Source organism: Aspergillus puulaauensis, chromosome 1, assembly GCF_016861865.1.
Source record: "Aspergillus puulaauensis MK2 DNA, chromosome 1, nearly complete sequence".
In the NCBI taxonomy this organism is placed as follows: domain Eukaryota; kingdom Fungi; phylum Ascomycota; class Eurotiomycetes; order Eurotiales; family Aspergillaceae; genus Aspergillus; species Aspergillus puulaauensis.
Window position 1 is genome coordinate 44,781 of NC_054857.1, and position 23,773 is coordinate 68,553.

General features: G+C 48.8%; 13 protein-coding genes across 13 annotated transcripts; 11 read left to right on the forward strand and 2 right to left on the reverse strand.

The window, feature by feature from the left end:
* Positions 1 to 454: 454 nt before the first annotated feature.
* On the forward strand, positions 455 to 2,389 carry APUU_10017S (Zn(II)2Cys6 transcription factor; the record flags this gene model as incomplete). Its single annotated transcript, XM_041697818.1, has 1 exon — positions 455 to 2,389. The coding sequence occupies one exon, from the start codon at positions 455 to 457 to the stop codon at positions 2,387 to 2,389; it is 1,935 nt and encodes a 644-aa protein (XP_041549383.1).
* A 394-nt stretch (positions 2,390 to 2,783) lies between these two features.
* On the forward strand, positions 2,784 to 4,270 carry APUU_10018S (heme-dependent oxidative N-demethylase family protein; the record flags this gene model as incomplete). The annotated part of the gene is made up of 6 exons (XM_041697929.1): positions 2,784 to 2,904; positions 2,981 to 3,361; positions 3,414 to 3,488; positions 3,547 to 3,737; positions 3,805 to 3,877; positions 3,945 to 4,270. The coding sequence occupies 6 exons, from the start codon at positions 2,784 to 2,786 to the stop codon at positions 4,268 to 4,270; spliced, it is 1,167 nt and encodes a 388-aa protein (XP_041549384.1).
* Positions 4,271 to 5,125: 855 nt separating this feature from the next.
* Positions 5,126 to 6,940, forward strand: APUU_10019S (uncharacterized protein; the record flags this gene model as incomplete). Its single annotated transcript, XM_041698040.1, has 6 exons — positions 5,126 to 5,183; positions 5,234 to 5,647; positions 5,716 to 5,756; positions 5,831 to 6,667; positions 6,742 to 6,862; positions 6,918 to 6,940. 6 exons carry the CDS (start codon positions 5,126 to 5,128, stop codon positions 6,938 to 6,940), a joined length of 1,494 nt encoding a protein of 497 aa, XP_041549385.1.
* A 586-nt stretch (positions 6,941 to 7,526) lies between these two features.
* APUU_10020S (uncharacterized protein) lies at positions 7,527 to 7,922 on the forward strand (the record flags this gene model as incomplete). Its single annotated transcript, XM_041698152.1, has 1 exon — positions 7,527 to 7,922. The coding sequence occupies one exon, from the start codon at positions 7,527 to 7,529 to the stop codon at positions 7,920 to 7,922; it is 396 nt and encodes a 131-aa protein (XP_041549386.1).
* A 697-nt stretch (positions 7,923 to 8,619) lies between these two features.
* On the forward strand, positions 8,620 to 10,199 carry APUU_10021S (uncharacterized protein; the record flags this gene model as incomplete). Its single annotated transcript, XM_041698263.1, has 2 exons — positions 8,620 to 10,065; positions 10,167 to 10,199. 2 exons carry the CDS (start codon positions 8,620 to 8,622, stop codon positions 10,197 to 10,199), a joined length of 1,479 nt encoding a protein of 492 aa, XP_041549387.1.
* A 254-nt stretch (positions 10,200 to 10,453) lies between these two features.
* APUU_10022A (uncharacterized protein) lies at positions 10,454 to 11,881 on the reverse strand (the record flags this gene model as incomplete). The annotated part of the gene is made up of 1 exon (XM_041698374.1): positions 10,454 to 11,881. One exon carries the CDS (start codon positions 11,879 to 11,881, stop codon positions 10,454 to 10,456), a length of 1,428 nt encoding a protein of 475 aa, XP_041549388.1.
* Positions 11,882 to 12,415: 534 nt separating this feature from the next.
* On the forward strand, positions 12,416 to 13,526 carry APUU_10023S (uncharacterized protein; the record flags this gene model as incomplete). The annotated part of the gene is made up of 3 exons (XM_041698485.1): positions 12,416 to 12,458; positions 12,514 to 12,671; positions 12,798 to 13,526. 3 exons carry the CDS (start codon positions 12,416 to 12,418, stop codon positions 13,524 to 13,526), a joined length of 930 nt encoding a protein of 309 aa, XP_041549389.1.
* Positions 13,527 to 14,113: 587 nt separating this feature from the next.
* APUU_10024A (uncharacterized protein) lies at positions 14,114 to 15,232 on the reverse strand (the record flags this gene model as incomplete). The annotated part of the gene is made up of 1 exon (XM_041698596.1): positions 14,114 to 15,232. One exon carries the CDS (start codon positions 15,230 to 15,232, stop codon positions 14,114 to 14,116), a length of 1,119 nt encoding a protein of 372 aa, XP_041549390.1.
* Positions 15,233 to 15,749: 517 nt separating this feature from the next.
* APUU_10025S (uncharacterized protein) lies at positions 15,750 to 17,152 on the forward strand (the record flags this gene model as incomplete). Its single annotated transcript, XM_041698707.1, has 3 exons — positions 15,750 to 16,332; positions 16,410 to 16,687; positions 16,748 to 17,152. The coding sequence occupies 3 exons, from the start codon at positions 15,750 to 15,752 to the stop codon at positions 17,150 to 17,152; spliced, it is 1,266 nt and encodes a 421-aa protein (XP_041549391.1).
* A 1,053-nt stretch (positions 17,153 to 18,205) lies between these two features.
* On the forward strand, positions 18,206 to 18,815 carry APUU_10026S (uncharacterized protein; the record flags this gene model as incomplete). Its single annotated transcript, XM_041698818.1, has 2 exons — positions 18,206 to 18,241; positions 18,300 to 18,815. The coding sequence occupies 2 exons, from the start codon at positions 18,206 to 18,208 to the stop codon at positions 18,813 to 18,815; spliced, it is 552 nt and encodes a 183-aa protein (XP_041549392.1).
* Positions 18,816 to 19,286: 471 nt separating this feature from the next.
* Positions 19,287 to 19,755, forward strand: APUU_10027S (aldehyde dehydrogenase family protein; the record flags this gene model as incomplete). The annotated part of the gene is made up of 2 exons (XM_041698929.1): positions 19,287 to 19,488; positions 19,541 to 19,755. 2 exons carry the CDS (start codon positions 19,287 to 19,289, stop codon positions 19,753 to 19,755), a joined length of 417 nt encoding a protein of 138 aa, XP_041549393.1.
* A 671-nt stretch (positions 19,756 to 20,426) lies between these two features.
* Positions 20,427 to 21,435, forward strand: APUU_10028S (HpcH/HpaI aldolase family protein; the record flags this gene model as incomplete). Its single annotated transcript, XM_041699040.1, has 3 exons — positions 20,427 to 20,486; positions 20,577 to 20,829; positions 20,945 to 21,435. The coding sequence occupies 3 exons, from the start codon at positions 20,427 to 20,429 to the stop codon at positions 21,433 to 21,435; spliced, it is 804 nt and encodes a 267-aa protein (XP_041549394.1).
* A 906-nt stretch (positions 21,436 to 22,341) lies between these two features.
* Positions 22,342 to 23,620, forward strand: NPY1_1 (NAD(+) diphosphatase; the record flags this gene model as incomplete). Its single annotated transcript, XM_041699151.1, has 3 exons — positions 22,342 to 22,426; positions 22,482 to 22,925; positions 22,989 to 23,620. The coding sequence occupies 3 exons, from the start codon at positions 22,342 to 22,344 to the stop codon at positions 23,618 to 23,620; spliced, it is 1,161 nt and encodes a 386-aa protein (XP_041549395.1).
* Positions 23,621 to 23,773: the final 153 nt, after the last annotated feature.

Here is a 23,773-nt window from a genome sequence, read left to right on the forward strand (position 1 = left end):
CGGGGCTGCTGTTCCCGGTGCGCCTGTCGCCAACTCGGATTTAGTGTAGAAGTCGTTGTCAATACTATATTAGCCGTGCTAATTTTAGAGACAGGTTAGATATAAGTTCGTTAATGGGGCCAGAGGGCCATACACAGCAAGGGTAAGGATTCAAGCTCGACAGAGGCGTACCCGGTCCTGGCTGTTACGTTCCCGGCTTCTGTAGTGCACGGTATTTACACATGTAGCCCTGTACTGTGCATGTCTGACTAGCAGGGATCAAGATTAGGCTTGTACTCGGAAGGCATAATTATTCTTGCCACACATATCATTTGTATTAATAAGTGTACTATCGGTGATTTCTAGTGGCTCAATGCCCCGACGGAAAATGCGGGGGAGATAAAGGATTCCATACCAAGTACCGTGCATAGACCCCCTCCCTCTTCCTGCATTCACTGCCTCGACTGCCGCTACAATGGGCTCGAATCGGTCCCATACTCGCTCCCGCACAGGCTGCCTGACCTGCCGGCGGCGCCGCAAGAAGTGCGATGAACGCAAACCGAGCTGTTGCAACTGTGAGCGGAACAATCTAGAGTGCGACGGATACCAGGCCCCTGTGAAGTGGATATCTCACGCACCTACTACTGGCATGACACATAGCAAGCGCGCTAGCGAGCCGGATGAGGCCGTGTCCCCTATTATTGCTGCTGGCGACGACTCGGAGACGATAGATCCTCCCACGATGGCACTGGACTCTGCTCGGGCGGGGGAGAGTGGCTGCCGATCGCGTGGCACTCAATCCCAAGAACCTCTGGTAAATTGCAGAGGACTTCCGCGGTTACGCCTTCGCTCCAGTCTATCGCGCAGTCCCCAGCCTTCGATTTCATCAAGCCCTGTCTCCTCCGTGGCGCCGGCCTTCCCCTTTCTCATCAATGGGATCCGGACCGCTGACGACAAACGCCTCTTGCACCATTTCACTCATATGCTATCCCCCAAGCTTGTCCTCCATTCCGAACCAGCCAGAAATCCGTTTAATCTCATTGTGCTACCCATGGCACTACATGACCAAGATGATTGGGGTCTCTTTGATCTTTTGCTCAGTTTTGCGGCAAGCCACCTTGTCAGGCTCCTGCTCAAGGAATCAGGCCACCAGCCCACCGACGAAACTCGGCGTCTTCAGAAGATCAAGTGGACTCGCTACGGGCACGGTATTAGGCGACATGCAAAGAACCTTTCTTCGATTTTGAACCGTGGCGGGAGCTCGCCGGAGAACACCGTACCCAGTGACGACGACAACCAAATCAACTATGCCCTGGCCACCACAATGCTTCTATGCCAGTGGAGTACGTGCGAAGGAGGAGATCAATCACCCTGGAGGATTCACTTGAACGCCAGCCGGGAGCTTGTGCGCAGGAAGGTAGAAGGCTGGCACGGTGCCTCTGGGCCTCTGTCGGAGGCCAGCCAGATGCTGCTGGAGTGGTTTTTCTTCCACGATGTCATCTCGATGGTCACCTTCCCTAGTCGTTCATTCTATATCGACTTACAAAGTGGAACTGTAGAGACTGTTGGTAACTCCAGTCCGTCAGACACCTTGCCTACCATATTTAATAGGCGGCCGGTTTCTGAAATACTCTGGATTGGTCCTAACGATGGACTCCTTGAGATCTTAGAGCGTATTCTAGCCCTTCGACAAGGCCAGGTTTCAATACCTGAGGGCACCCATGACGAACATTCCTTGGATACGTCCCTCCAGCTAGAGACGTCACGGACAACACCTACGCGTAGGTCGTCGGACGCTCATTCTTCTTCTGGCAGGGCAGGTGGTTTTACTGCATCCAGAAGGATGTCTAATGTACTCCGTGACCAGTCCGACAAAGGGTTTGACGTAGAGCAGTTCTTCCAGGTCCTCGCGATTGAAGATGCTCTACGAGCCTGGTGTTTCAACTATCTCAACCGCCAGCAATTGGCTGTAGGTGCTAGCTACCAATGTGCTGCCTACATTATGCTATACTTTACCCTCTATCAAACATACCCCTCGGACGACTCTAACGTGCGAAATTGGGTTGAGTCGCTCATGCAGCACCTTGGTGCTATCTCAGAAACAGATAATGCCCAAACCTGTGCGCTCTTCCCCTTGTTCATCTGCGGTGTCACCGTGAAGAATCCGCAGGATCGCGAATTCGTCATTGAAAAGGTCCAAGCATACAGCCGCTGGTCGGGCATGGGCTATATTGACGACGTGGTCAGATTTCTGATGGACTGGTGGCAGGAGCAAGATCGTCTAGATGCCGCCTCGTCAGCTCATCCTTTGCCAACCTTTGCCGATGCAGATCCTGGCCAATCCACGCCGAGCTGGTGGGCGTGGCAGTCTTTCATGAGACGGAGGGAACTGCAGCTTATCTTAATCTGACTCGCTGTGTTGGCTGCAGCAGAAATCACCACGCTCCTCGCCAAATGTGAAACTAAGTAATGCATAATATAAGCACTCTACCTTTTTGGGTAAATCGACGTAGGCATCTGCTCCTCTGTCTCCATCGTTGCGTAATAGTGTACACCGGGGAAGCGCGCAGCCAGAAGAGGAGCGTCATATCGGAACGCATTACTGAAACCGGGCAACCGCCTGAAGCGCGCTGCACTAGACTGGATACGGCCATTTTAAGCTCGCCTTTCTGTGAATGTCCATGGATTTCTTTGGCGACAGGAAGTAGGTACATATTAGCGATGTATCGAGCTGTCGGGCTATAAGGTAAATGTCCATGAAGAAGCTGAACAGCACCCAAGGAGTACCGGTATCGATCATAGTCATGGATGCTTTTGCCAGTCAAGCAATTACGCATGGGCTAAGCGGTCCAGCCGTTGTCCGATTTGCTATTGCTGCGATTATCGTTGGCCTCATAGCATACGTCTGTTTCATGAAAGGACCTGGTATGTCTCAGGCGCAATACTCATCGTCTCGCAACTGCAGGTACAGAGCGACCCGGTAGGCTGACATTCTCTCTAGGACTGGTAGATATCCCCTTCACCACACCCATTCCGAGGCCAGCAGAGGCGTTCGCATTAGACGCAACCAACCCAAAGCTATATAGGCCATTCCGCCATGGAGTCTATCATGTTACTATGGGCATTCGACGACTGCACTGGGACAGTTGGATTGAAATGGACAGCAACTTCCTTAGTTATCACGACTTAAAGGGGTCGGAGCTTAACAGGGATCTCCATGGGCATGTTAAATATGTTGACAATGCCACAACAAAGGCGGCCTGTTTCGAAGTCTACGAGGAGCTTGCCCAGTTTTTGAAGCACCGGTATCCAACTGTGTTCAAGTTGAAGGACAATCAACTATTCAACACAGCGACTGGAGAAATATTCCGGTATCCTGCTTGTGAGCTTACAGGTCCATCTCTCCCACGGAATATAAACTAAGGTTTATCTAGCAACCCCTACAGAGGCCCTGGCCACGGCTGGAAAGCTGGTGCAGGATGACCTTATCCTGATGGTTGAGAACGACGGTGAGTTTCCCAACTGCAGGTCCTTGGACTTCTGGCACTAAAGGTGATTTGAAACCAGATGGTCAGTACCACCTCGATGCGGCCTGTGTCTGTCTCCCTGGGTTCTGGCGTTTGAAAGAGAAATTCCGGATGTCCCTGGACACACTCCATATCGAAGCCGGTGTTCCACACTACGAGGCAAAACTACAGAAAGCCATGAACAAGTTTTTCAAGTCTATGGCGCCTGAAACCCCGGTGACGAGAAACAACGTTAGTTTCTAATTCTACATTTCGTTCCATTTACTCCAGGGCAAAACACTAAGCGTGACTCGACTAGTATTTTATTCAGCTAGACGACGGGCTGCATTGGTCTCATCGGATGGGAGAGCAAACTGGTGACGCCGTTGCTTGTGAGTCTGACAATATATATTTATTCCCCAAGCTTATAATCGCACGGCTCATGTTGACACTTTGCAGCATGGGCGACAGCAAACGGCGATAACTTGACCATCAATGACCTCCATTTCCGATCCGAGCGGCAGACACTTCGTCGTCTTCCCCGTTCCAAAGTCCTACTTTTCACGGTTCGAACTTATTTTGAACCAGTTACGGTGATCGCCCAAGAGCCCCATGTCCCAGGCCGTTTGGCGGAATCGATTAGAAGTTGGGATGAGACAGTGTCGCGATACAAGGGCAGAGATAAGTGGGAACATATCCTTCTGCCGTATCTCGATGAGCAACACAAAAGGCAAGCTGAGAATGGCTTGCTGGATCAGTGCGAAGAAGGGGAATTCCCCTTCTGATTCCGGTGCTCTCATCTGTCCACGTCAATTATCGGGAGGGGCATCGCCACAGTACGCTTCATGAGCGGCATATTTATGTGCGACATACTATAAGACCGTCGGTTAACAATGTCTAAATGAAGCTTCTCTCCTTGCATATTTACACACGAAAACGACCTAATATTTGAGTATAGTAAAAGGCTCTATTTAACCCTTTTAGATATCCATGGTAAATATCCAATCGCGTTGAAAGTCCCAGGCATGGAATTACTCTCAGTATGTAGTACAACTTGTCTAGATAAGAGGATCTCAGTAAATAGACTGTCCTGGAGTATCTATTCCTTTCTTGAGGTCTATTGCGCTCTTTGGTGGACGATGCGCGCACATCTCTCGTCTAGAGTATGGACACAGTAGATCGAGAATACTAGTACTGCTTCCGGAAAGTCTAGGCGAGCGTGATATGCATGTATATACCAGTAGTAGTAACTGATATTCGTTCCCTACTTTGTTCCCATGCGAAGGAAGTATACATCAACTACGCTAAATCAGGACATTCGGAGCGCGCTTAGCGCGTGGCTGTTCAACTACGAGCCGATAATACTCCATAGTGGAACAAATGCTTGGCTCGTTATCTCCAACCGTTTAGGTTTATTTCTGGGACTCAGGTCCGAACAAGATGACGCGTGCCAATACCACTGGGGCTTCACCTGGTCGGGTCCGGGCGATTCTGATAACCGCAAAGGGAAAGCGAGGCGCGATGTGGAGTGAGCGATCTTTCGACTGAGCCGGTCGAGATAGCAGCTCGAGGATTTATCATGACAACGGATTCCACCCATTCCTTGGTGCAATTACCGTATCTGCTTCAACCGAATTAATATGGCGGACACAATACAATTGACCGCCCCAAACGGGCTCAAGTACGGGCAACCTACAGGTAAGAGGACGGTCATTAGGGTTAAATTCGTCGTCTGACACCTCATATAGGCCTCTTTATCAACAACAGGTTCGTACCAAGCAAGTCGGGGAAGAAGCTATCCTCGATCAACCCTGCGACTGGCGATGTGATTACCGAAGTCTTCGCGGCCGGCGTTGAGGATATCGACGCAGCGGTGGCCGCGGCGCGCGATGCGTTCAACAACCCACAGTGGAGGGACATGGATGCAGCTTCACGGGGAAAGCTTCTTCTCAAGCTGTCTGAGCTGGCTGACCGAGACGCTCATATACTGGCCACCATCGACACCTGGGACCTGGGGAAGCCCTATGCTGCTACGTCAACTGAGGATGTCCCTGAGATGATCTCGGTGTTCCAGTACTATGGTGGCTGGGCAGACAAGAACTTTGGCCAGACAATCGAGACCAACCCGGCCAAGCTGGCCTTTACTCGCCATGAACCTATTGGTATGTTGAAGCAGTTCTACCCTGCTCTCAAAGTGTTTAAGCCGTGCTCGACTCACGAATTTTGACAGGCGTGTGCGGGCAGATCATCCCATGGAATTTCCCAGTTATGGTACGTTGAAAGACCTCATGCTGTATACTGTTTCATGCGGCACGTTCTTACACAGGTCACTGTGATCATTATAGATGGCGGCCTGGAAACTAGGCCCAGCTTTGGCAACAGGCAACACAGTTGTTCTAAAAGCCGCTGAACAAACCCCCCTCTCCGCGCTATACCTGGCACAACTTATCAAGGAGGCTGGATTTCCCGCTGGTGTTGTCAACATTGTCAATGGTCTTGGTCGTGAGGCGGGAGCAGCAATTGTCGAGCACCCGGGAGTTGATAAGGTGGCTTTCACAGGCTCAACAGCGACTGGACGTCAAATCATGAAATCCAGCTCAGTATCTTTAAAGAATGTGACGCTCGAGACTGGAGGCAAGAGTCCTCTTATTGTTTTCGATGATGCAAACTTCGAACAAGCTGTAAAGTGGTCTTGTGCCGGTATCATGGGCGGCATGGGTCAGGTATGCACTGCAACCTCTCGCGTTTACGTCCAGGAAGGGATCTATCAGAAGTTCCTGGAGGCCTTCCTTCAAGAAATCAAATCATCCACAGTGATCGGGGATCCCTTTGATGAAGCGACCACTCACGGACCTCAAGTGTCCCAGGCTCAATTTGACAGAATCCTACAGTTTATCGAGGGAGCGAAGAGAGACGGTGCTAAGCAAGCAACTGGTGGAGGCCGCAGTGGCACCAGAGGTTTCTTCATCGAGCCAACTGTATTCCAAGATGTCCCCAACTCTATGGCTATCTCGCGGGAGGAAGTATTCGGTCCTTGTGTTACAATTGCCCCTTTCAAGACTGAGGAAGAGGCCATTGAGAAGGCAAATGACACCACATATGGCCTGGCAGCTGCTGTTTTCTCCGAGAATATCAGAAAGAGCCACCGTGTTGCCAATCGCCTCCAAGCTGGAACCGTCTGGGTGAGTGCATTGCGTGTTGCGTGCAATTTTCTAGAATCTTCAATCACGGCTGACTGACTTGTTTACCATTTTAGATAAACAGCTCCCAAGACTCTCACTTTGGGATTCCGTTTGGTGGATACAAGCAATCTGGTATTGGCCGCGAGCTGGGTGCGTATGCGCTCTCGTCTTATACGCAGGTCAAGGCAGTTCATGGTAAGCCCTCAAACATCTATGCAAGCTGTCCTCACGCAGCTCACAAATACCACAGTAAACTTGGGTCTTGACCTTTGATGGTCACTAGTGTAAGTATGATCTGTCTCTGGTTCATGTTATGGAGTAGGCCTCTGCCCAAGTGGTAGATAGTACTAGTCATCCAAATTCATGAACTTCCAAAAGCCAGAACCCTAATTATAATTATTCATATCAACACCGAATTGGAGTATGTTACTTGGCAATCTTGCTGGGAGTTGCTTTTGCTTCGTTGGCTTGTACTACTTCTGCTTTGGCTATATTGTCGTATGCGGATTCGAATTGACAGAATCCAGAGGATATTAAGGTGTTCTCGGCCGATTTCACGCTTTCCGCTGCTTAGCGGGCTATGGGGAGATTGTGAAACGCGTAGAGCGCCCGAATCGGGATACAGAAACTCCTTTGGATGTGCTAAATGACATACAGCGCAAACCCCTATATTCTGGCGGGAGAATTTGCCCGTTTAGTACGGATTAAACGCGGTATGAGACGTGCTCAGGTTGAACATAGCAAGAGACAGCAAAACATAAAAGACCCGCACCCCAGAGAAGATGATAACAATAACCATCATTTCTCCCTTGCAATTCTGCATTCAGAACCAGCATTGCCAACTCCTCCTTCTCAGAAAATGGCTTCACTTAATTATTCGGTCTACAAGGAAGTCGAGGACCAGTCCCACGACCTCTATTATTCTCAAGCTGTTATAGTCGGAAACATTGTCAAGACTTCGGGCCAAGGTGGTTGGGATTCCACCGGCAACATTCCGACCGACGTCGAGAAGCAAGTTGAACTGGCCTTCGAAAACGTTTCCAAGGCCTTACGCGCCGCAAACTCTGGTCTGTCATGGGACAACGTCTACGCGGTTCGTACTCTGCACACCGATATCGAAAAGTCTGCCGACTTCGTGATTGCCGGATTCAAGAAGCACATGCCCAAGCACCGGCCCATCTGGACGTGTGTCCAGATCGAGAAATTGGGGGTGGAGGGAATGCAAGTTGAGATTGAAGTGGAAGCCATTCTGTGAGATGGTTTATTTGGGTCTTGGAGATATTAAGAATTTGGGTATCATTGAGTGGCCATGTTCATAGAGTGCAGACACATCCTTCCTGCAATGATAAGGGCAGTTCTCAACGCAAACTTGACAATAAAATCTGGCAGATCAAACAATAAGCAAGTATGTGTCTGTACGTAGCGCTGCCTCGGATCTCTGTTTCTGACGATCTTTAAGACCACTTTTTAACAGTGTTGTCTGGACGTCCTGGGCCCCATAACATAGGGGATACGTTCGTAGCGAGTGGCAGCGAATATTCTCAGTGCTGCGAATCGCGCGCTTAGAGGTCCTAACCGGGCACATATAAGCGATGTTGACAATCCGAGTCCGGGGAGGGTCCGTGCAAAGTGATATCCCCGGTCTGGCAACCCCTCCACATCCCCATGCTGCTGATACCTCTAGACACTGTGCATCGTCTTCGGCAGGTTGCGCTTCCCAGTACTTTATCCCCTCCCCCGCATTCAGGAGCTGCCAGTACTTTCTCCATCCAGCTAGTTATCATTGCCCCCTCTAATCATGGATATGGGCTTTCTTCCAGTCTCTGCACCTTGGGAACCCTTGCGCTGGATGACATTCGTTCATATAATGCCTCTATTGACAAGGCATGGGGCACTCCCCATTGTCAACTTTCTTTCTTGCCTCTCATCTTACCACCTCCTTCCAGCCCACCATGTCGATCACCGAGAAGAGGGAACCCCCCCCCCTGGACCGCATCGAGTCTGCTAATGTTGGTAGCGTCAGGGATGCAGGACTTGGGTATGAAGCCCAACTGCAGCCGAATCGACGAATGTCCACGATTCTCTTCCTTTCCTTGTCAATCACAGCAGTCCCCTATGGCCTTGGCAGCTCTCTACTGAACGCCGTATATGGAGGTGGTCCACTGGCAATCTTCGTGGGGCTTCTAGTAGTGTTGGTGCTCGATTGTTGTCTGGCATTGTCATTATCAGAACTCGCGTCGAGATATCCCGCCTCATCTGGTGTTTACTACTGGTCATACAGACTGATGAAGCTCGAGCGGAGTAAACGACGATTCCTATCTTTTACAACAGGCTGGCTCTGGTTGATAGGCCACTGGACCATCACATTATCCGTCAATTTCGGCTTCGTTTCCATGTTGATGGCGACTGTGGCAATCTATGAACCAACATGGGAGCCATCACCTTGGCAGGTCCTTTTGATATTCTGGCTAACATGCCTTCTAACGTTTGCGATATGCTCGACATGCAATTCCCTGCTTCCGCTGGTCGATACCGTCGCAGCCACGTTTGTCTTGATCACCACACTGGCCATCGCAATAGCTGTTTCTGCCACTGCAAAAGCCGGGAGACATTCTGCATCCTACGCACTCGGTCATTTCGATCCGAGCCTGTCTGGCTGGGGCAATTTCGGATTCTTTATCGGCCTGCTGCCTCCTGCGTATACGTTCTCGGCGCTCGGCATGGCCACATCTATGGCGGAGGAGTGTACCGATCCAGAAATCCAGCTTGCCCAAGCCATTAGTCTAGTTCCAGGGATTGGCGGGCTGATATGTCTGCTATTCGTCCTGCCCATATGTTTCACCCTTCCACCAGTGGGAGATATCATTGCTGAAACCGTCTACAACCAGCCGCTTCCCACTATTCTGCTCGCCGTCACAGGTTCAAATGCCGTGACCATGTTCTTGATGGTTCTAGTCCTTATTGTTACTCTTTTCTGTGCAATCAGTATCACCACGACCGCGTCCCGATGCACCTGGGCCTTTTCACGGGACAATGCCCTTCCCTTGTCCGCATGGTGGTCTCGGACAATCTACGGTCAACCGCTCGCTGCACTAGGGCTAGTGACAGTTGTGGAAATGCTACTGGGAATTATATACATTGGAAGCAGCAGTGCCTTCACAGCATTTGCATCCGTTGGTGTCATTGCTCTTGCAGCTTCCTACGGTGTCCCGCTAGCTATTAGTATCTTCACCGGGCGCCAGGAGGTCAATAAAGCTCGCTGGAAATTGCCACATCATCTTGGCCTGGCCGTTAATTCGGTCGCCCTGGCTTGGATTCTGTTCCAGGTTGTTCTATTTTGTATGCCAGTCAGTATTCCGGTGACCCCAGCCTCTATGAGCTATGCTGCTGTGGTGTTTGTTGGTTTGATCGTGCTGAGCATCCTATGGTATTTTTTTCACGCAAGGACAAGTAAGCACCACCACCCTTTCCTCTTCACGTCACTAACAGTCGGCTTTAGTATTCACAGGCCCACCCGAACCAGGTGCGTTAGGACAGTTAGACTTTAACTAGCTAATTACCTTGGAACCTGGGGGATTCGGTAGCTTACTGTTGTAATTTCGGCAATATATTTGGTGCTGATACTGTAGGTCTATTAGGTATAGTTACAAATGTATTCCAAGTGTAACGCCGGATCAAGATATATATTCTATGTACTAATACCTTATATTTAGTTTTTTCTAGACATCAACTCATTCCTCGGAGCCGGCTCTTATAATACGCTCTTTACTACCCCTCAATTGGTATCTACAGAGAGATTCCCGTGTAGCACCTATTGTCGTTCCATAGCAGAACCTTCTTTCCATCCTTGACCTGGTAGACACTCCCCCCAAGATCAACGACATATATCTCTCCCTTACTCCCCAGTTTCAGTCCAATGGGCTCATTGAAATGGCGTGCCAAAATCTCCTTTTCGGCATTTGTTCCGCCAGCTTTGGTCAATCCACTCAGATCCGCGCGATTCAACGAACATCCCAGGGGGTGCTCACCACGATCAGTCCAATACAGCTGCTGCGACTCCTGGTCCAATTCCAGGTCAATTGGCTCTGGCAACCCCTGCAGCAGCAGCTCAATATCAGTCCGACTGTCAGGAGTCTGGCCAGCAGGCAGGTCAATACCCGCCCGAAATATCCGGCCTCGACCAGCCTTACTGGGCCCCTTCTGCGTCCAGTACACATATCCGCGGACAGTATCGATGGCGATCCCAACGCACCATTTGATCATGTCGCCTCGATGTTCAGCTGAATCAAGCCGACCTGTGCGGGCAAGGATCTCATGCTGCGACCCATCAAAGGCGCAACGGTGGATGCTCATGCCCTCGCGATCGCAGAAGTAGACCCTCCGCGACTTGTCGTCCACTATGAGCTGCTTCGGTGTATGCACCGTCCCCGGCATGAGTAGAGTCTTCACATCGGACCCGTCGATGTTCGCCGAGTGGACTGAGCCATCATAGGTCGACGTTGCGTGGCCCATGTTTGTCCAGAACAATCGGCCTTGGGAGCGCGAAATATCAATGCCATCAGGCAGGGACTGGCCACTGACCAACGTGGTCATCTTGGCCCTGCTTGGTTCGAATCGTAGGATCTGCCCTGCGGTTGGGATGTCTGAAATCCGTCCGTTGTTGGAGCCGAGTCCGACATCAAGCAGGTATAGGGCCGGTTGGGCTTTCTCATCCTGGTCCTGAGCGTGTCCGTCGGCGATGGTTCCTGTCGGGGCAGTGTGGTATAATCCGCCCTTTTCACTCTTGAGGCCGAGTCTGCCTTGGTTAATGTAGTTCTCTCGAAGCCAATCCACTGTCATGCGGCCATCTAGCCCACGTTCCTGGATATAATTGTCTTCAATAAACGCCACTGTATCGAGGCCAATCTGGTCCATCAGACGACACGGCGGCAGACTGTTTGGCAGCTGGAACATGTTTTCCCAGAGAAGATCAATCTCTTCTGTAGAGCGAAGCGAAGCTGGGCACTTGGATACAGAGACTGGCCTACTGCGTGCCGAGAGCTCGGAGCTCGGCGCTTCAACGAGAGTATGGCAGGCATGCCCGGCGGTATTGGGCAGGCCGACCTTGAATATCAAACGTGGTGGCTGGATCAGGCGGAGCTGGCGACAGGGGAGGGTTTCGCGCGATATGCGGAGTTTCTCAGCAGCCTCGATGTTCGACCGCTCATGAAGCATATACAATGTCCGGTCCTAATCCTTGCGCCTGTGAACACTCGCAATACTAGCTTCCACGACCAAAAGGTGCTGCGAGATTTAAGACTCGATTTGGGCCATACCATGTAGTTTGTAGTGCATTGAGATCGGTGCCAGAATTTGCTGCGATCAGATCGAAGCCCCCGAGCACGAAAAGATGGCGCCGGGCGTTGAAAATGCCCTCTTTGGGAATGAATTAACTGCTGAGTTAATGACCTCAATAACATTTTGGTAGAGCTGTTAAGTCTCGGTTGTATGTCTCGGTGAATTGTCAGACCTCGGAGTTGCGGGCTTCTAATCGGACCTGCGTCGCCTTGCGTTGTGCGGGAGGCATGTCGTATCTTGTAATTCCCCGCTTGGGAAATGGTCAGATTGTAACAATGCCTCGACATGAGCCTTATTGGGGTGGCATATATTACCCGTAAGTCGCCCCGGGGACTCCAAACTAATCAATCAAATATTCTCAGACCCTCTCTTCAAACCTGACTTCCCAAACACTTGTTAAACAGCATCACCATGCCTCGACAAGCATATGGATTCATTGGTATTGGGGCCATGGGTAAATTGCTCCATCAAATCATTCGAAGATGGCAAGGGCTGACCTGACATGGCAGGATATTACATGGCCAAAAACCTAAGGGCCAACCTCTCTGCAGAAGATACTCTTACGGTGTTCGATTTAAACAAGGAGGCAATCTGGAAGTTTATCAATGAAGTTGCCCCTGCAAGGGTTGAAGTAGCTAGAAGTGCGCGCGAACTTGTAGAGAAGTCAGTGAGAAAGTCACAAACAATCCCTTGGCTTTTCCTCAAGCAATATAAGTCCCAGTGACAATGTGCTATCCAGAGGCTCTGTCTTACATGAGAGATCCACGACTAATTTATTACTGACACGACGCAGGACAATATATTCACAGCACTTCCGGAGCCTCAACATGTTAAGAGCGTCTTCTTGGAAATTTTTAACACCGGACCTTTGTCCAAACCCCCAACACAGGATTCTCGTCTCTTGATCGACACCTCGACCATCAACGCAAACACTTCTATCGAAGTAGCCAATCTTGTCCACAGTAATGAGGCTGCTCACTTCCTGGATTCACCAATGTCTGGTGGTCAGGTCGGCGCCATGCGCGGCACATTAGTCTTCATGGTAGGCGGCGACAAGAATATGATCCCACGAGCCGAAGCCAGTCTTTTAAAGATGGGCAGGAAATTCTGGCACATGGGGCCCCAAGGCATGGGTTCTAACGGCAAGATCGCCAATAACTACGCCACAGCCCTGAACACAATCGCCGCGGCAGAGATCTTCAATGCGGCCATGAAGTGGGGCATGAACCCTGAGGCTCTTACATTCCTGATGAACACAGCCACTGGTAAAAGCTGGGCAACTGATTGTAACCATCCCATCCCTGGGATTCTGGACACAGCACCGTCCAGCCGTGACTATGATGGCGGATTTGCACTAAATCTGATGCAGAAGGATTTACGCCTGGCGATCACTGCTGCGAAGGAGGCTGGTGCTCAGATGCCTTTGGGTGATCGTGCGGAGGAGATTTATGATGCCACAGCTGCAATGGCTCCTAGGACGAAGGACTTTTCCATTGTTTTCAAGTATATCAATTCACTGTGATGGTTGTTGATAGGTTACACCGAAATGAGATTATCCATGGATTAAACGTAAGATCAGCAAATAGAAGGTATATTTAGTACTTAAGACCTGTTAATTCCTGCTGCAAGATCATTCTTTTCCCGCTCATGTTTAGTACCTTTTTGATGAAAATTATGATGCGTCCATTCATCATCAGTATTAGGAAATAACAAGGGGAAAGAAGAAGAAAACATCATGAGAGATATGTGAATTTGAAATGTGGCTTTGACACTAACTTCCTCTGCCTTCACGCTTATTTTCTTTTCCTGTGAGACAGATTACTGTAAAATCTATTCTCCACATTTATATTTTAGGTTATAAGAAGTACATTGCATGCATGGGAAGCTTTCTTTCCCCGGAATTGAGATTACCTATAACACTGATGCGGGAGCTGATCTAGTTGTATTCTGCAAAGCAAAAAACATGATGTTATTGGTAGTGTAAGCGATCTTATAAACAGCAAGGAATAGAATACAAACTAGCTAAAATGGAACATTACACCCGTGCATACATACACCAGAGGCATAGTTCCAAGCATATGTGAGCTTCTTTGGAAGGCCGTATATGCCCTACCGGAACCACTTGGTAGTGACTTTGCCTACCTTCTCAGTCACCACAGTATCTTCCGCCTTAGCGTTATCCCACACAGTACCACGACGAGTGATCTTGATTCGCGCATTACACCACTCTTTGGAAGTTGGTGCATTCTCAGGCTCATGGGCTATTTCAACGCCGGCCTCCCGTAGCACTGGACTCTGATCCAGGAGTGTATTGATCACTATATCATCATTGGGAACAGCAAAGTAAAAGACACTGGAGCGGTTGTGTCCGCGTTGGTCCTGTGGAGGCTCATGCACGCGATGGATAGCTGCCGTGAAGTAGTTTCCTGTCCACCATTGCATGATCTCTCCGGCATTGACAATGACTGCACCGGGGATGTGAGGAACGTACTTCCATTCAGCATTGTCATCCACATCGCGAACTTGTAGACTAGCCATTGGCTGACTGAAGACAAAGGACAGAGCTGTCAGGTCCCGGTGGCCTTCCAGCCACTGTCCACCTGTAGCCTTGCGCTCCTCATCGGTGTAATCATCGTAATATTCCATATATCTGAGCCAGCTCTCGTCATGTTTCTTATAATCAAATGCTTTGACGAAGTACTCCTCATCATCCAACTTGAGAGCGATTCCGAACAAGTGGAGAATCTTGTGAAGGATGCTTTTGTGACAGTCGTCGATAAATTTTTGGATCTCCGGTCGGTAAGGCTCCAAAGCCTTAGGCTGCTCTCGCAAAGTCAAGTCCCGGTAAGCGTTAAAGTTTTCGATCTTATCGCGGACGGCGCCTTTGTTGCGCCAGTGGCCCATAGGTTTAAACCCGAAATAGGAGCCCTCCTCAATGATCGGGGCCTTCAGGCGCAACTTCTCTTCATCCGAAGTGCGACCGAGAATGGTATGGCCAATGTCCACTTGGCGAGTGATTTCTTCCACAGTGATGCCGTGGTTTATTAGGATAAAGAATCCCTGAGTTGACATGGCCTGTTTGATTTGCTTCGCGAGGGCCTCCTGGGCTTCACGGCCTTGATTGTACTTGGATAAATCCACCTGACTGAGGGAGACATATGGAACATCTGCCTTGGTAGGCTTCACAGCGTTGAAATGATCAACTTCAGGCAATGGTTTGGCGATCATAATGAGTGGTGTGAATTCAACTGATTGAAGGAGGTATGAATTGTGTGATTGTTTGATTTTTGATGTTGAAAGGCGCTCGATTATGACTTCAGTAATCAGATTTATAACATTCATTCATTCTTTCTTATTGTGTGATATCGGAATTCCGAGAACAATCTGCGCATTTGCCGTCAGTAATTCTTTTTTTGGCGACATGGAATGCTCCCAGAACCGGGGAAAATAAACGGCCTTGGAGTTCCGAGTTATGTGCAAACTCACCGATACGGAGTCTCCGTCATATGCCAGAACATCAAACCTAAGCCTACTAACTGGCCAATGAACGTATGCTGGTATTAAGCGTAAGAGAAGGACTCCATGACTCGTAAGCAGAGGAATGAAGTCTGGGGTGCAGGAAGCTTGGCCTCCGGGAGATTGGGGGAAAAGAAAAATAAGATAAATATGCCAGTGCCACAGTATCAAAATTGAATGTTGTGTTCTCTTGTATTTTCCATCCAGTTGTCTATCTTTAATTATTAAAATGGCCGTCCCGGAAGAAAAGATCGATATCAAGCACATTGATGAGGCCCCAAGCGAGACATCGATATCAATTGGTCTGAAACGCCGCGTTGCACGCAAAATAGATTATCATGTTTTGCCATGGCTTTTTGGATTGTGGTTCTTCTGCTTTTTGGATCGCACCAGTATTGGCAACGCCAAAATCGATGGGTTATTGACTGACCTATCTCTGACGGGTAATCAGTTCAATATTGCCTTGACAGTCTTCTTTGTTTCTTATATCCTGGTTGATATCCCATCCAACTGGCTTTTGATCATTCTAAAACCAGGTCATTATCTACCTGGACTGGCAGTCGGATGGGGCTTGATGACAATATGCTTCGGCTTCGTCAGATCCTTCGCCTCGCTCGTTGTCCTGCGATTGTTGCTTGGGGTTTTCGAGGGTGGTATAACAGGAGGAATCGTGCTTTACCTGTCAATGTTCTATCCCCGCCATCAAATTGTGTTTAGGATTGCGCTTTTCTATTCAGCGTCTCCATTGAGTGGCGCCTTCGGTGGCCTCCTTGCTGGTGCTTTGACGAGGATTGAAGTCGGAAACTACCGTGGTAAGTAACTTCGTAACTTCCTCATTTCACAACGTGCCTTTATCACAGATCCATATCTAATTCGCTTCAATTTCAAGCGTGGCCGTGGATCTACTTCGTTGAAGGCGCAGCGACACTATTATTCCGCCTACTAACCTGGATTTGGCTGCCTCATTCACCGCAAACATCTCCCTTCTTTAACGAAGAGGAGCGAAAGGTAGCCCAGGATAGACTCGTTCAAGCTTCGGGAGGACCAGAATCTGAGCCAGCCGAATCTGAGACCGGGTTCCACTGGCACTGGGTGAAAATTGGTATACTTGAAGGAAACACAATCTTGGCCTCATTGGCATGGCTTGCGATCATCGTTCCCCTATATGTATGTTGTTCCGGAACCCGATCTCCTGGCCTGGATATATCTAACTCATCAAATATTCAGAGCTACGCATTCTTCCTACCTACGATCATCAACGCTTTGGGATACTCCACGCTGGTGTCTCAGCTTCTCAGTGTCCCGCCGAATTTCGCCGGTTTCTTGATGGTATTGGCATTCGCAGCCTTGTCCGACCGTATAAAGATTAAAGGACCTCTGATTATCGGCTGTTGCTTGCTATCGTTGATAGGATACATAATCCTAATAGTTTGCGACAAGGCCCAAGTGAAATATGGTGGAACATTCTTTATCGCGGCTGGGGTCTATCCCTGCACTCCGTTGTTTTTAGGGTGGACTACAAGTCAGATAAAACCACTGCAGGCAAGGGCAATTGCAGGAGGCTTTCAGGTCTCGGTGGGAAACATGGCAGCATTTATTGCGACATTTTCCTACCTGCCCAAGGATGCGTAAGTTTAGCTTCTTCCCCTTGTGACTGAGCAACTCACCTGACAACTAATCAAGACCTGAATACCGACTTGGTAATTTCATCTGCCTCGGAGCTTTGGTTATTGCAATTATTCTTGTTATTATGAACATTTGCTATGTTATATGGGAAAATGGTAAGCGCGAGCGCGGAGAGAGGGATTACAGATTTGCAAAGTATGGTGAAGAATGGTTGGGGCATCGGCATCCGCACTACCGATATGTCATTTAAAAAGTAGTTTGTTCCCTTCACTTCGGACCCTGGGCAGGGTTTAGAGAATTCTGGTGTCGCGGAGGCCTTTAGTTCGGATATTCTTGCCGTATTGTCAGGGTTATAGAGAATCTTTGAATGGCAGCTCTCCGAATCCACGCTAGTCCATAAACACCGAAATAAATATATATAATTTGTCTAAATGTCTCCGCTAGATCAACTTGGAAAAGAGTGCATGAATTCGCATTAAACACAGCTATCTAAGGCTCATTTATTATCTGCAAGACTTGAAGCTCTTGACTAACTGTCGGTCCAATTGGCTTCAGTACTCATAGTCTGGGGCTGGTCACCTCCCAGTGAGTAGGGCCTTTGGCTCCTACCATTATAATTCCACCTCACTTTCTTCCAAGGTCAGACCTAGCGCCATCATTGTTCTCACTGATCACACTCACCTGCGCCCAGTGTCAGTGTGTTCATTCTAGATTTCTCGCTATCAAGAGACGAGTGGTAGCGGATAGGCCGAGCTGCTCACCGGCCATGGTTTAATCTCATGACAATGAAGCGGGGACGAGGGGCGGCATGTGCTCCGATGTTCCAACTCAAGACTAATTGTAGGCCTATCCGATTCCGAAACATAATCAGATTCACCGAAGTAATGGGCTTGCAAGTTTGCCGAAGGATGGCCACCTCGCCGTAATCCGAAACCGCGTGCCGCTTTGTCAACTATATTAATACTGAGATGGAGCATTGAAGTTTCGATGTTCTTGAATCAAATGACTACGAATTCCAAAGAAATACAATCAAGCTCGTGATCTCTCTTCACCTGCACCATGTTAGTCCAAACAGGCTTATACATCAATGGGAAGGTATGCTTTATGGAATATACTACGTCACCCTTACCACCCCTGAACTAATGCAATTTAGTACGTCCCCTCATCGACTGGAGAGACCTTGACGATATACAATCCAAACGATGAAACTTTGGTCTCCAACAGATGCCAGGCCGCCAATGAGGTCGACGTGAACAAGGCTGTCGGCGCTGCGAAGGCTGCATTCCAGGCATGGAAGAACACCTCTGGCCTGAAGCATGGAGCTATAATGTACAAGTTTGCTGATCTTCTCGAAGAGCATCGCGACAGAATCGCAGCCCTGGAAGGCCAATCAATGGCACAGCCGCTGAAAACAGCGAGGAATAACCTAATCACTGCTATTAGCATTTGGCGGTACTATGCTGGTTTGGCTAGTCGGATTTTGGCGAGAGTGTTGTTCCTGATGAGGATGGAGTCTATAAAATCATTCAATACGAACCGCTCGGTGTCTGTGCCGGAATTTGTGCATGGAACGGTTGCCACCTTCAGACCTCCTGGAAGGCAGCCCCAGCTGTTGCGGCTGGAAACACCTTTATCCTCAAATCCAGTGAAAAGACACCAACTGCCGTGAATCAGTACGGAGAGCTATTTAACCAAGCAGGCTTTCCCCCAGGTGTTCTGAATATTGTTACAGGCGGTGGTCCAGTAGGTGCGGCACTTGCTAGTCATATGGATATTAGGAAAATTGCTTTCACTGGTTCAGTGGGAACTGGCCGCGTAGTCTAGGTAGCGGCTGCAACGTCTAACCTGAAGCAAGTTACACTTGAGCTTGGCGGGAAATCTGCCGCTCTTATATTCAAAGACGCCGACATCGAAAATGCTGTGTTCCACAGTTGTACAAGCTTACTTCGGAACTCGGGACAGGTTTGTGTCGCTGCATCCCGCGCCTTGGTTCAGGAAGATATTGCGGACGAGTTCATCAAAGCGCTCAAAGTCGCTTTCGAAAGTGCCGCGGAGGAATTGGGTGATCCAGCACTACCAGAGACTACATTCGGTCCATTGGCTGACAAGGCCCATTTCAACCACGTGCTGGGATTCATAAATGGAAGGCATCGAGGTTCTTGCGGGTGGTGAGCGGCAAGGAAGTCTGGGCAACTTTCTCAAGTCGACAGTACTGCTGAACCCAGACCTTGCAAGTAAAGTGTATACGGAAGAAATATTTGGACCAGTGCTCTGTGTGAGAACTTTTAAAACGGAAGAAGAAGCCATTGCTCTAGCAAATGACACCCAGTTTGGGTTGGGAGGTAAGGTCCCTGCTTAGAAGCCAGTACCATGGGCCTGACTAACGCCATATAGCCACAATTTATACTGCAGATATTGCCCGTGCATTGCGTGTTTCCCAAGAGGTTGAAGCCGGGACTCTTGGGATAAATACCGGATTCGTGCCCAACAAATTGTCACCATTTAGAGGTTGGAAACAAAGCGGCATCGGACGTGAGGGTGGTCCTGATGGCCTGAAGAGTTATTTGCAATCCAAGACTATTCACATTAACATGGCTTTGAACCGGTAGATGACTTATCGCGGATTTACTTAGTTCTATTCGCGACAGAGATAGCTTGTTTTTATGTGAAATTAAGTAGCTCGCAATTTCTTTTTTTTTTTTTTGTTCTTTTCTTTCATGTCAATTTTCACACTCCATTTGCGACGTGTCGATTGGCATATCAACCCTCTTCAACAGGATTAGAATAGAGCAGCCTTTGGGAGAACCTTGAATTTGAAGGGATTATAAAACTATGGATTGTCAAAGCGCGTGTCCAAAGTCGCATAATGTCGTCCGTATAATCTAGTTTCCATTTCCACGGGGTTTCGCAATCTCAGGTCTTGTGGAGGACTTCACTTTGATAGCTTATCCCACCAGCGTTGTGGATTCATCGAGGACTTTGTCACATGCACTACGGACTGTATTAATTCGTAGGTCAGTCAAATATCGGAGGAGCCATTAGACCTTTCGATGTAGATCGGCGTCTTTGCCGTACTTTGACCGAACTCCGAAATACACAAACTACCCCATGTACGGGCATCCCCTCCAACTCAATTCATATCGCAAAACGTATGATTTCATGGTCTACAATACGGTCTTTATAAATACCTCATACGCAGACCATGGTCAAACCTTTCTTACTGCCTCAAGTGACACATCCCCCGGTCTCCTATGCGGAATCTCTGGCTTCTCTCGGAATCATGGCACCAATCTACTCTAATAACCTTTACCAGCCACGCGACAGGAGTAATATATGCAAGGTAAGTACATTCAAATAACGAACAAAGTTTAAAGCGCCGTGCTATGTCCGGTTTGGTATTGCAGGTCTTGATTGTTGATTATGTCAATAGGCTGCCGGTGTTAAGGTTGTACCATCGGTTGCGGTGGTGCAGATAGCGCAGAAAGCCGGGTTCGATGCTCTTTTTATTGATATGGAACATTCGACTTTGTCTATTTACAACGTCAGTCAGCTTTGCACAGCGGGGTTGCTGGCGGGTATTACACCCCTCGTTCGTGTTCCCCACCAGTGTGGGAATGGAATGGTACAAAAAGTCCTCGATGGAGGTGCCATGGGCGTCATATTTCCACACATTGACAGTAGATGTAAGTATAGCCTCTCATGTTGCGCTATGTTCGATGTTCCCTCCTTGATTCTGCTGGTGTATTATATACTCAAGAGACCCAACACAAGCTGACAGCCATATCCTACCCACAAAAGCCGATGCTGAAGCAGCGGTGTCCATATCAAAATATCCCCCTTGGGGGAAGAGATCAATGACAGGACAGCTCCCCCAGTTCTCCATGGTGACGCGCCCAGTCCAGCAAGTCGTGGATGAGAGCAACGCCAATGGCTCGGCTGTCATTGTCATGATGGAAACCGGATTGAGTCTTGAAAATGCAGATACGATTGCAAGTACGCCGGGGGTAGATGTCCTCCTCGTGGGCTCTAGCGACCTCTGCATTGACTTGGGTATATCAGGGCAATTCGAAAGTGATCAGTTCCGGGCAGCCTTGGAAACCGTTAATAATTCCTGCAAAAACCATAAAAAACTGTTTGGTATTGCTGGAATCTACGAGGATTCGAGTACATTGAGCTGGGCCATAAAGAATCTTGATGTGCGCTTTATGTTAGGCCAGTATGATGCTTCCATAGTATCGAAAGGCTTCAAGCAGTGCGCCGAGTCTATGAAGCAACTTGAAAGACTCTAGTTGAGGTGATTGATTTCTTGAATAGACCCTACAATGGATAGACTGCGACTTTTATCTTCTGGATACAATGGTTGTCCAAAATATGACGCTGTTACTAACTAATAAGGGATCAGTACAGGAGCTGGCGCCATTCTTTGAAGCGGCAAGCGGGCAATTTGGCCAAACTCCGAAAAATGTGCAAAGACGCCGGGGTGAGTGTCACAAATTTAAACCAATCAGCATCACTTATAAAATAAACCTGTTTTATGACCCACCGAGTGTGAATTTTATAGAAGTACGACTCAGTGAAGTATCAAGGCGCCTCGCTACCCGAAAACCGTGTCAAGGTTGCGGATATTGAGGGATGGGGGCACTTCTATCAGGAGTGGATTTAAATTCCTCATAATGTAGATTTTATCCACCTCTAAACTTACTGGATGCGCGAATATGAATCTCGGTTGATGGGACCGGTACCCCGCACGCAGCTGTTTGTTACTAAGATCCGGCATGTAATTGATTTCTCTCGTGTTGGGGTCTTCTTCTCCCATGTTAATCCCACCACAGGAGATAATCACGTCTCCCTTTCCGAAATCAGCACACCATGACGACCAGAGTAAAGGCATGTGTGGCATGCAGGCAGCAAAAAGTACGTTATTAAGCGTCTTTCTTTCAGATGTCCCAACTCACTGACCTTCGCGCGATAGCTTCGCTGTGATGCATATCAAAACATGTACGCAAAGCCTTGCTCTCGTTGTCACAAGCTAGGTCTCAAATGTGTTCTCACCGGTCGTTTATAAGGTGTGACCTTCTCTCCTAAATGCTGACCGGCCAACAGACTTACACTTTTATATAGTAGCCAATACTCCCCGTCAGCTCACTTTAGCCACCTACCGATGTTCTCTCTTCCCCTTACACCCAGTCAGAAACATGTACACACCGAAAACACCCAACACATCGGATACGACCGTTGGGTATAACTTCTCCGACAGAGAGATAGTAAACTACTTCTCTGGTATTCACACGGGGTTACACGCTACTGTCCTGAACAACTCATTAACCATGTATAGATTCTCCACTTAATCGTGTATCATTCTTGCGAACCGAGCCCGAATTCCTTTCTTTGGCTTTGAAGCATCCGACCGCCCAATTCCTCCTCTTCAATAATCTTGCTCCCCTTACAAGGTCTCCCACCGAAATATACTATGCGAAACATGATGAAATCTCCCAACTCGTCCCGGAAGACACCTTTAAGCAGTCCGAGGAGGAGCTGATCAAAGGCTCTGATGCTCGTGATACGCACGCAGCTGTAATCTTCCTTGGGCTACGGACCTGCGATAGCGGGAGCAGCTTCTCATACAAGATCTACTCAGGAGCACCATTCTTCGCAGTCGATGTTACTCCAGAGGCGTCTCGGGCACCACAAGATGCCAGTCTGCTGATTAAGTCGATGGAAGAGCAAGGGCTATTTTTCCACCAAACCCGAGTTTTGAACACGCTTCCTGGTGAAGACGGTATGTTTCCAGAAAAGGATTATAGTCATCATATTTGTTGGTCATATCTAACATTGCCCATAGCTGCCATATATGCTCAGGCACGTTCATTGGTAGACTGGAACACCCGTAACAGGTTTTGCGGTATTTGCAGTGGCCTGACCGTATCTGTGAATGCGGGCACGAAGCGTGTGTGTCTTTCTTCCAACAAAATAGAGCCCAACTTGCAGCTCAAGTGCAGCATCCGTACGATACCTTCAAACTTATGCTTCCCCCGTACTGACCCTACCATTATTTCGGTGGTCCTTTCTGCCGACGGCAAGCGAGTCCTTCTTGGGCGTGGTAAGCGCGCACCACCAAAGCGATACTCGGCGCTCGCGGGCTTTATTGAGCCTGGGGAGTCCGTGGAAAATGCAGTCCGGAGAGAGGTGTGGGAGGAGGCTGGCGTGATTCTCTCACGGGTGTCTATTCATTCTACACAGCCTTGGCCGTATCCAGCGAATCTGATGATTGGGGCCATTGGCCAGTGCCACAAGGATCATGAGGATTTGACACTTGAGCATGATCATGAGCTGGCGGATGCGCGTTGGTACAAGCTTGAAGAAGTCAGGGACGCGCTTAACGGTACCGGTGACCTACAGTTGCCCCCCGCGACTGCCATTGCCAACCAGATGCTTCGCTCAATAGTCAAAAGCTACTTCTGTTTAGATGGATGATTTCAAATACACTTGCAAACATTGACATTCACTCGTTTGTGATTACCTTGGTCAATCCAGGCTTTGCTCTACTCAATAATTGAACTGCCTAGTGTTCCAAAATGTCTACTATATGCCTATACTAGCACTCCTTCGAATCTCGAAGTCGATAAG